Source organism: Mastigoproctus giganteus, chromosome 10, assembly GCF_048544385.1.
Source record: "Mastigoproctus giganteus isolate SK-2022 chromosome 10, ASM4854438v1, whole genome shotgun sequence".
Taxonomy (NCBI): domain Eukaryota; kingdom Metazoa; phylum Arthropoda; class Arachnida; order Uropygi; family Thelyphonidae; genus Mastigoproctus; species Mastigoproctus giganteus.
The window spans coordinates 169,890,713-169,902,951 of NC_143584.1; the positions used below are offsets into that span (position 1 = coordinate 169,890,713).

Below are 12,239 nucleotides of genomic sequence, written 5' to 3' on the forward strand. Positions count from 1 at the left end.
CATCTTCATCAGTCAAGTGTTGGAGCACTTCGAGCTTAAATTAAAAGCTTTCTGGTTATTGATATGTGATCTTTCGTTGATTTTTTTAAACAGAAAGAATAGTCATCATACATCTTTTCTTTATTCATCCTCCATATTTTCTCCTTAATTTTCCATCTACTCCCTTTCCATCTACACCCATCTCTGGTCGAATATTCTCTTAATGCGACAACGGTTTATCCCCAGGTTCACTCCTGCTATTTACTGTTTATCCAGCTTCAAATCAAGCAATTCGCGTGCCCTGGGAACTAAAGGCCATTATCTGCCCATTGAAACAGTAGCAGTTTCAAAGGGACAAATTGAGGTAATAGGGCGAATGACGGACCTAGAAGCGAAAGAAGTCAGTCTTCTTCAGTCTGGTAAAATAAGGTTGTAGAGCACGTGTATGTGGGGGAATTATTATCGTTGTAGTTGAAGAAAGCAGACCCCTTTTCATTAACTGAGCTGTGACCTGTCAAGACAATTTATACTAGAGATTATATAACAAATAGTTATATAATGTGTTGTTTAACTTTTTGAGTTTTTATATAGTTTTTCTTTCCCTCTTTTTTTTTTTTTTTTTTTTGTGAAATCCTTGGTTAACGTGGCCCGGGTATTGTCCCTATTACACATACATATGTACGCTATACAGTCAAAACATTATGAACCCCCCCCCCCTGTTTCGGCCGTTACGTCCCGCCTGGGGCACATGTGTGGCTTTGAGAACTGGTAAATGTGATACTGTAGGTTCATAATCCATATGAAATACGAAGTACTTGATCGTCACGAGCAAGGGACGTGATCTGATGGTGTTAGAAAAAGGGATAATTGTTTGGTACCGGTTGAAGGATGGCAGTATTATGGAAACTGCGAATCTTTTGAGCTGTTCGTGGAGTGCTGTAGTTATGGTGTTCTAAGAGTGGACGAATAGTGAATAGAGCAGCAGTCGCCGGGCCAGTGGCGGCGCACATACCTTATCGATGGTCGTGATGAACGTAGGCTTCCCCCCTTGTGCAAGCTGATAGGCGGAAAACGGCTGATCACGGATTTTTACTGCTCGGGTACCACAGTAGTCATAATCACAATCCTCCCCACATAGGGTGGAAAGGGCCCGGTTTAGAATCCCGTCATTGGCGGCAGGAAATTTTATGGGCTTTTTTCATTCCGTGGCTAAGTTAATCTTAGCCACGGAACGAAATGTCTCGAGCATAGGCACCAAGATTTCCCCCTCCCCACCTTCTGGAAATTCGGGTTTTTCGTTCAGCAAATAGACCAGAGCACATACGCAATTTATGGGCATAATACATATGGATAGATGAGAGCTTTCTCGGGTGGTTCTAATATGACAGTTTTTTTACCATGAATTTTAGCCAGGAGCGACCAGCGGTGTTTCCATGACCATGATCCAACAACTCCTCCTTATAGGCCACTAGAGTAGGCGCATAATCAAGGAACTGCCATGCTTAAGACCACGCATTGCCAACAACGCCTAAGTTTGTGTCTGAACGCCGTCGTTGGACCGTTGATGACTAGAAAGAAGTTGCATTTTATGATGAACCACGTTTTCTGCTATTCCGTGTGGACGTTAGATGGACTGTGCGGCGACGAACTATAGGGAGGGATCACTCTTGAGTTTCTTTCTAGAAACAGAAACAAACAAGTGGCAGCAGTGTTTTGGTATGAGGATGGTTTCCTGGGAATCTCTTGGAGCCCTCATACCTCTAGACTGGAATGCACTCTGAATGCTAAAAATTACCTATCCATTGTGCTGATCAGGCACATCTCTTCATGTTGACTGTCTTCTCAGATGGCACAGGTGTGTTTCAACAGAATAATGCGCCCTGCCCTGTTGCCGATATTGTATGAGAGCGGTTCGCCGAGCACGAAAGTGCTACCTTGGCTACCAAATATGAATCATATAGAACATTTTTGCGATTACGTGGATCGACAGAGGCATTTGAATCCTCCACCACAGATTATCGCATCTCTGCGGAACGCAGTTCTGGCGACATGGTACAACATATCTCCTGTAAATGTCCAGAGGCCTTATAGAGATTATGCCTCGCTATGGGTGGCGGTACTGGCGGCAAGTGAAGGACCACCTACCTACTATTAGGTTGGTGGTCATAATGTTTGGACCACCTCTGTTTTTTCATTTTTCTCCAGATGGAAGAACAATTGAAATTTCACATACAGCCGTACATATGTCTATTACGAACGTAGGAACAAAATTTTACATTTAAAAATATCAAATGAAGTGAAAATTAATATATTTAAATTTTTACGTCATTCCAGTTTTACTGAGTTGAAATACAAGTTCATTTGTTCAATATGTGGGTTGTCCGTTGTGTACGTATTAAATACCAGCCAACAGGACTGGTATTTAATACTTTGTGTTTGTAATAAAGTTCTGGAAAAGGATATGATAAAAGAAATCACTACAAAATTTCGTGTTGTCTTGTAGCTAGTTAAAAGTAAAAAAAAAAGCAAAGAAAAGTTGGTATTCCATTAAGTATTCCGTTTTCGCTGTAGCAATAATTTAGACTAACAGAACAGCTTTGAACTCAAGGAAGTTCTGCACGCAAAACCATGACAACGTTGTGTTTCTATACAAAAACATCTGGTGTACAAAACTCCATAGGCTAAAAGTATCGATTTTTTTTAATCAACCGAAGGCTTGATCAGCTTCCATGCACAGTACTTTGTACCATGATCTGTATTGAATAACCCGATGAAGCTATTTAAGAATTCGGTCATTTTATAAACCCGAAAATTCATGATAATTTTTAGCGAAACTGTATGACAAATAATTATACATGTTATTATCTTTCTATACATTAAAATAAATTTCCTCCTAATGATAGTTATTCAGCCAATGGGAAAAGAGAGATGCGGGTTACGTGATAAACGTAATAAATACAAAAATACGTAACAGAAGCTTGTTTTACTGTAGTAAAACAAACTTCTGTTTAAGCGTGGTTACGCGCAATGTTTATCTAACATACCACGCTGTACCATTTTTGATTTCCATAAGTAACGTATTTATTTAAATAAACTAAATGCAAAAAGCATAATATTTTAAGATTCTATATCAATATAATATCGGTGTAGATACACCATAGACAACTCTTGAAGAAAAACGACGATCGTAGTGTGAAAGGCACCCACCGATGGAAAGCCAACTAGCTTTGAAGCGGTGCCGTCTGGGTGATGATGCCCACCGAGAATAAGTGACAATAGCCTTCTCTATTAGCGAAGAGTTACTTATTCGAGGTAGTGCAATACATCGGCAACTCGTTGTGAAGGATGAGCACAATATGAGATAGATGAAATGATGCCTTTCACACTACGATCATAGTTTTGTTTTAAGAGTTGTCTATGGTGTATCTACACCGATATTATACAGATACAGTAATGTATTCATAGCTGAGGAAGAGACATACACACACATAGTCGAAAGCTTCTGTAAGTATTTAATTTTATTTTATCAAAAGAAGCGAGCACAGCGAGCAGGGGGCGAAGCCCCCTAGTTATTATTATTATTTATCGTACAGATGTTTATTCCTGGTGCAAGTATCTGCGAGCATTAGTAGCTTCAATCAGTGCTCAAGTTATAGTTAAACGATTTATTAATTTTAATTTATATTAATCAATTTAGAAATTACCTGGTTACAGCGAATACAATTAGAAGGGTTATTTAGAGGGCGAATATCTCATCTCCATATTCAGTGGTTTATTGAACAAGATAAACCAAGATATTCTAGAGTAATAAGAAAAACAATGTTCTTTCGAAATATTCACACTAACAATAATACTCTTGTGACACGTGACTGGAGGGCCGGAAATTCGATTCGGTTCCCGGAAAGCGCTTGGTGTTTTCCTGTAGTTTATTGTTTCTTTACAGAACCACGGAACTGAGCAATCATACACCTGTACGAATGGTTAGCGTCACCTTGGAAGAAGAGGTTGCTGTTAGATGGCTTCATGAAGCTAGAGTTTAAGTATGCAACTAAGTGTTTGACAGGTATAAGCGTGCTGCATTTATTATTTTTTTTCTTTAATTAGGACATTTTGTGAACAGGAACTCTGTGAAGTTGTACTGGCAAGATTATTTTTTTCGTTCAGCTAAAACTAAAGCCCTCCTCCATTACTTCAGAATCTCAGAGTCGGTTAGGAAACGTCGCCGTGATAACAAGTTAGTAGGATGGTATTAATCGTACCTATAATAGGGAATTTATTTAGTTCCAACCTGTGGCACCAGTGAACTATACAAATTTGCATACATTAGTGGTGTGAGTTTTATTTTAATTTAAAATTATAATGTTCATATATGTTTTATCTAATTTGGAAACATTTATAGAAATAGATCATCAAACGGGTCGCTCCTTTTCGTCAATAACAAAGACGGTCAATATTTAAGAGTGAGAATGTCTTTTTTGCCCCACCTTAACTCTTAAAAATTACAAAATTTGCCAACCCAGACGATGGAAATCAGTACTTGATTAAATGTTATTGTACTGAAAATCTCACCTTATACTTGATGATATTTTCAAACGTTCTTCAAAATATATTATATAATTCTGACAGGGACATACACTAGGACAAATTAAATTTTTAAGTGGAATTGAATACACAAACTCGTATGTTATTTAACTGATTAGTTATTTAATATTTATGTTATTTAACTGATTAGTTTAATTAAATTTATAAGTTACACTAAGACAAATTCCTCAAAGCTTGAATAAATTAAATAAATTAATTCAAGCACACAAAAGTCAACGTTTCGGTTCCTTTCGTGTTTCCGTTTTCAAGACAACTGGATGGTGTTTGTTGTAGGGTTTTTAGGGCATCAGCGAATTAGGCCATATTACGCAACATATATTATGTCTGTAAATTGCGTGTGTTCTGGTTGATTTGCCTGTTTGTTTACAAAAAACCGGAGTTTTCGGGAGAAAAAACCATCTTACCCTCGCCCGACTAAAACCAGCCATGTTGTGAAAATGCCCATAAAAATTCCTCACGTCATCGAACTCAGGTATTTTCCACCCGATTTTACTAACTGTACTACACTATAGAGCTAACTGAATGTAACATGTGCTATAAAGAGGTTCCGAAACGTTGATTGTTGTGTGCATGAATTAATTTAGTTTTAGGAAAATCTTCGTTTTGATGTAACATGTAAATTTCATTAAACTAATTAGTTAAGTATAATTTGTGTGAGTGTATGTCTTAATTTCCACATTAAGAATTTCGATCCTATGATCACATTCAAAGTTGATCTAGAATTAAATTATATTTGCCTTGCATATACATTTTTCTTTTTATAAAGAATACTAAACTATGATAACGTTTATCAACACACATTCCCAAATATCTTTCAACAATGTCAAATTTTCAAAAATATTTTATTACTAAATTGGAGACATGAGTAATATAAATGTCAAAAATAAGGCTCCAGTTTAACGCCCAGTGGTTAGTTTATTTAATCGATAAATTCCGATCCCTGTGGCATGCTGCTTTTTTTTTTTTTATTTATACCTCTCTTTAGGAGAAAAAAAAATCGAATGAAACTGTTTTATCCATTACAGTACTTGTTCAGCTGTTATCATGGTGCTTATAAGACCCAGATTTACAATGTAAATTAGTCATTTGCTCAAATGCATCATTACTTAATTTCGTACGTAAAAATTAAATCATTAAATCTTGATTGAGAATTTAATGAGTTAATTTTATCATTCGAAAAGTCTCATCGATTCCTGATTGAGACCTTTCAAATGATATATGATTTCTCTTTGTAGATGCAAAACTCGAGATCCAATACCGTGAATAAACGTATTAAAAACGGTTTCGATAATGTACAATAGATTGCATAATTTACATTACTGTTATCAAAGTTTCAACTTAATAATATAAAAAAAATAATAAAAATGTGTTTACATTACTGTTGTATGTAATTATAAACATGTAGGCTTTTTCTCTGCAAGTTGAACCCTTCTTGACTCCCGTCCACCGCGCAGTAGTTAGAATTTTTGGGCCCTCGTGCAAAGACCACCCATGCCAGTACCTTACTCTTAAAAAAAATTATTTATAATGCACATATTCAGTAATAGTCAACAAAATTTAAACCATAAAAAACTAAAAAAATTGGCATACCAAAATACGCGATTATAAAAATTCATCTTCCTTGACATGTTTGCAAAATTACGACTTACTTCTTTATGGTCCATTTTGGAGGATAATTTAATCGGTTTGCCCAATAAAATTTCTTTTTGCAGTCTTTTATTGTTTTTGATTTACTAAATGACCTTCCAGCACTATCCGCTATTACCAGAAACAAATAACATGTAACAATATATCTTGATTCCCTCTCAGGCTAAAGTAAAAATAACGTTCCTAAACCCGTTAACATGCAAATTATGTCGCCTTCGCTCGTGTAGTTAGACCCTCCGTCCTTACTGATTATTATATTGGAAACTCTCTAATTGCAAGTACTTATACGTTCAAAGACTAAGGTGTCCTATTTCGATCTGACCTTCATCCACTTCCCACATTGATCACTTATTATCTTAGACTTCTAAACGCCTTGGATTAATCAAGCGTTCTTCAAGAGTGACCAAGTTATAATTCTTCTCTACAAGCAGCGTATACTTCCCATTTTTGATTATTGTGATATTATTTGGTTCCCACAACAGGAATATCTTTCTCACAGACCTGAGAGAATTCAAATAAAATTCATTAAATTCTTATGCTATCGAAATCGCCTTGCCTTTCACTGTCTTAATTTTGGAGTTCCTTGTGGTTGCTTCAGAATCGTTCCTCTTCACTCTAGACAACTCCATGGGTCTATTTTTGTTTACATTATCATAAACTCTGTTATCGATTCTCCATCTCTTCTTGAACAAATACACTATATCCCCGTTTGAATTCTCGTTATAAAACAAATTTCTCGCTGCCTGTTTCTCGTACTCAACACTTACTTGATTGTCCTCTGTTCCGTTTCCTTCAGGTATTGAATAATTACAACATTGATTTTACACTTAATCCATCTATGTATAAGAATTTGCTCCTTACTCTGTTTTCTTAATCTAAATTTTGTATTGCTTCTGTAACTCTCAGCGTTCACGCCATTATTTAGGGTCTGTGTGTGAGAAGTCTGTATATAAATAAATAATCAACTAATGTAATTCAGTGTCAGTATATGTATTATATAATAATAACTATATAATTATGATTCTTATTGTATATTATTTTTATTTGATACTTAAAACAGTGGGCCATATTCATTAACTAAGAGTGGAAAAAAAATGTATATTTTAAAGTGAAAAAAAAAAAAAAAATATATATATATATATATATATATATAATACTGTTATAATTAAAGTTAACTATAGTTGGAGACAGAGATAAAAGCCTACTGCTTGAGTTTGAAATTATGACTCGTATTAAGTAAATCGTCTGTAAGAAGAGTAAGGATTTAAATGTAAATATTAGCTAATAAACATTGGGAACAAAAGAAGTTAAACTCTACATGTAACGATAAAGAATAGTATATCTGAAAAGAAAGAATAACTAGGTGATGAGCAGTATGTCGTTTTATTTTCAGATCGATAGCATGTAGCTTGAAGAAACTCTTTTTTGTAATCAAGTGGAAGTAATTAATGAGTTTTGGGAGACCCACCCGTTCAGTAACATTCCCCCAGGAGAATATATATCAATTAAATAAATAAATTTTCTGTTTATACTCGGGAACATAAGGTCAGAGGAGTTCAAAATATAGAGATAATACAAGAACATCGCCGAATTTAATAGTCATATGGGTTGAACCATGGTTACTGGAAAATGGAACTTTCGTTTCCCCTCACGTTTGACCATGCGGCGTCTGAAGTTCATACCTTTCTCATTTTATAAGTAAATTAGCCTTTTCGAGATTGCTCATATTTTGTTCCTTATAATGAAACCACGGACGAAATCGTATTTTATTGGAAATTTAACCATTGTCCTAACAATCTAAGAAGTTAATTAGAATTAGGGAACACCGTGAATATGAAATCCGTTTATAAGCTCCATAAAATGCAGAGAGATATTTAGAACAGTGTTTCCAAACCTTCTGAGCGACTTACTCTCAACGTCTAAAATTTTGGCTCAGTGCCTCAACATTCTTCAAGGATGCCACGTTTTATATACAGTACGAACAGGACACTTTAACGGAGTTTGCGTGTTTGCTGGGTTACAAAACTCAATATGTTGTTAGCAGCGAAAGGGAGCAGGCTTCAGCCCCCTCAAAAAAGAAAAAAAAAAATCCTGGGTGCACCTCTGGTTTCCATGGTCTACACGCACCATTACAGAATCAGTTCAACATGACCATGACCAACATTGGTTGACCAGTCTGGCTTTTCGTTCATTTTGACAAGAAATAGGTTAATTAAACGAGCTTATCTAGTAATTCAGAATGTAAAATAAATAAAAAATAATAATAATAAAATAAATACATTTTTTAAACAATGCAATGTAAAGCTGTTTTGTTTATAATGTTTTTAGTAGTTAAATTTCGAATATAACTGTATACTGTACTTAAAAAACGAGTATGCCCAAATTTACGAGGAGAGAAATATTCACTGTTCCAAACTCAAAATCATCTCATATTTTATTGTCTATGGAACTTAAATACCGGTAAACATCAAAGTTCAGTATAAACCTTACCGATATTTTAATTAAAATTAAGAGTTTACATCGTGAACTCTCACTTCCAGGAATGATCAATGCAGACATCTGGGTCACCGATCCATATTGAAATACTTCATATGAGTACATAAGTTTTGATATATACAAAACAACTTTCAAATAAAAATACAACCCAAATTGTAGAACAACGGTTTGAACTGTGAATTTTTTATAAAACAAAAAAAAAAAAAAAAGAATAGAAATGAAAAGAAAACAATTGCTAATGAAAAAAAAAATTAAAATCGAAACAAATTGCTAGAATTGCTAATGAAAATTTTTTTTATTAAATTCCTTAACTTACCATGCTGGATTGAGAGTAGTGGAGCTGTCGACTAAGACTTTACCAACGTTCAGAAATATTGCTCCTCTCACCGGTGAGACCGCGATGAGCCTGCAGTGAAAAGGTAATGCGGGCGCGGTTCGGTTAAAATTGTGTACAACACCAGTGAGTGTTGTTGCTAGGAGCGAGCGTGATGTCATACTCATAAGTACAGGTTATTGGTTCTCTTGTTTGGTAGTCAGCAAATCAACGACAGGAGGGGGAGGAGTTCTCTTACTTCGATGAGTCAGTCAGTTGCGTGGAGATGTCGCACGGAATCACGTGAATTAAACATTGCCCAGAGCTTTTGTGGTGCTGTTTTCTCCATAAATGTAGGAACTCGTGTTTTCGCTTTTTCTCCCTTTTCTTTTAGATGCATGTATGATAAGTTAACGTAACGGTACGTCCCGATAAAAGGTTTTTGCCTTTCTTTTATCGTCTCACGCTACTGTGCACTGGTGCATGCAAAAGCAGTGGCCAGTTCGTACGTTCATACAGAACACCCTCATCTTGCTGTGAATTACGTTATTAGTCGACCACGAGATTAGGAAAACTGGTCTCCTGCCTGAATATATCTTGAGTTTCTTTCTGTCATAAAGATAGCCATAATTTATACTGCAGGCTGATTCTCGTCATTCATACCCTTTTAATGGAACTTTGTTATCTGCCCCTGGCCCTCCCCGAGATCGTTATTTACGGTACCAAAATTAAAAAAAAAATAATAATTTTGATTGTAATTTATTATTATATATATTTTTGGACTCTCTCACGTTGGTTCTTCCCACCTTTTGGAAAGTGCAGGGTTTAATTCCCGTTATTGAAGGAACTTAATTAGGGCTTGTTCTCTAGGGCAGGGGTCCCCAAACTTTTAGAGAAGTTTGGGCCCTAGAAAATTCCTAATAACTTAAAACTACATTCTCTGTATAACTTTACTGTTATACAGAGAAACAAATTTTATACCTACCTATATCTACAGATTCAAAAATAAATCGATGGATATATAATATAAAATAGACCAGTTTGTTTATATAAAATTTTAATTATTACTTATTTATTGTATAATCACAAAAATACAGTTAGTAATACAACAAAATTATAATTAATGCGACGAATGTGGTTGTAGAGTGCGACTAAGTTTCGTAATATCTGGTTTTAATATCTGCTGTCAGTGAGACGTGATCGTATTTTTATTTTACATATTTCATTTTTTAAAAGGTCTGCTCACATATATGTACTTCCGAAAATTGACGTAACCTTTCTTGCAAAATTTTTAATTTTTGGATAATCTTACTCAGATAATGTTAAATAAAATTAAATTAGATTTTCATTTTTAAATATTGTCTTCAGTGCATCATTAGATTGAAGATCTACCAACTCTAATTGTAAATTCTCATCAACATCGTTGACGGGTACGTCAAACGGATTTTGAAAAAGTTCAGACCCCTTTGAATTATTTTTAAAATCAGAAAATCTATCCGCAAAATTTTCCTGCAACAAACTAACGGTTTGAACAAAATTTTCAGTGGAAAAATTACAACTAGGCATATTTTTAGGTAAATTATCGCAACATGGAAAATGTGAAAAATTATTCCGAAGTAGTTGACTTTTAAATAACTCCAGTTTTGTTTCATATAATATAATTCATTGACAAGTTTGTCTCCTCTTTCTAGTTTCATATTAAGAAAATTCATGTTTTCACATATATCTGTTAAAAAGGCAAGGTTCCACAACCGTTTGAGATCTGACAGTTCCGGAACAGGTTTCAGTTTTTCGTTCATAAATAGATCTATTTCGATCCTGAGTTCAAAAAATCGCTTCAACACGTTACCACGACTCAACTATCGTACTTCAGTGTGGTACGTATTCAGCTTCAATTGTTTCAAGAAAATTTTTGAATTTCTGATGATTCAGACCAGCCTTTTGAATAAAATTTACTGTTGATATTACAGTTGTCATGATTGAATCTACTCCCAAAAATTTTCCTCACAAAGACTGCTGATGAATCATACAATGAAATTGCAGTGGTTTTTTTAATATTTTTACTCTCAAGATATTTATGAAGCTGACCCATGAACCCAATTTTAGTTCCGATCATATTTTTAGCGCCATCCGTCCTCACCGCTGATAACAAATCCCAATTCAATTTGAGGACGTCAATTGCTTTTGACACACCCAAAAATTTATTTTCACCTGTTGTTGTATCTTTCAAGCTTTTTAATGCAACTAGCTCTTCAGTTACTGGAAAATTTTGATTTACAACTCGGATATAAATTATTAATTGAACTGTATGGCTTGTATCTTCACTCTCATCAATTTCTATTGAAAAATGTGTTAATTCACGATCGTTTTCTACAAGTTGTTTTTGAACATCGGCTCCTAAATATTCAGTTCTTCTCCTTAGTTGATGAAGATAAACTTACAGACGCAAAATTCTTTACTTTCGCAGGACATATTCTTCTGCAATTTCCAAATTCGATTTACAAATTCTCCATCCGTAAAGGCCCTTCCTTCTTCGGCAATGATTTGGGAGGCTCGAAAACTAGCTCTAACTGCAGATAAATTTTGATGAGTAAAAGTTCTAATCTTCAGTTGTTGACTTTGAAAAGTTTTGGTTAGTTCTTGGAGAGTTTTGTCTCTCAAAGCTCCTTGAAATTTATCGTCATTTGGGGCATGTTTTGTGGTGTAGTGACATTTCACGTTATATTCCTTGAACGCCGACAAGGCTTCATTGCAAATAAGACACGTGAAAGTATCATTGAGCAGTGCAAAAAGGTAACTAATTGGCCACAGCTCATTTTTTAATGAGCGCGACACTCAGCATCAACTTTTCTTTTTTTCGACATGATTTTTATGGGGTCACTGGAATTAAAAAAAATACTCGTGAATAGTGAAGTAAATAAGTAGTGACGTGTCTTAAAATTTGATGAAATATTTTAACATAAAGGTTATTATTATATTACTATCATTCTTATATCACGTGAAATTAATAATATAGTTTATTAGGTTGTTTGCCTAATATAATTTTATATTATAATATAAAACTATATTATTAATTATAATATAGTTTAATAAGGTGACGTTTCGGGTATCTTACCGATACCCATCATCATACCATGTTGTGTGGAGAAAATAAGGGCTACAAATTTGAATATTTTAGGATATTACAGTTACAATTACCAAT

The 12,239-nt window shown here is 34.7% G+C and overlaps 1 protein-coding gene across 1 annotated transcript in view; it reads right to left on the bottom strand.

Annotated features, from left to right (window-relative positions):
- Positions 1-9,145, bottom strand: part of LOC150079475 (tubulin alpha-1A chain) — a 41,477-nt gene extending 32,332 nt beyond the window's left edge. The window contains exon 1 of the mRNA XM_090383482.1: positions 9,041-9,145. Within this exon, the coding sequence (XP_090239608.1) occupies positions 9,041-9,043 (3 nt within the window). The 5' untranslated portion in view covers positions 9,044-9,145. The remainder of the gene's footprint in view (positions 1-9,040) is intronic.
- Positions 9,146-12,239: the final 3,094 nt, after the last annotated feature.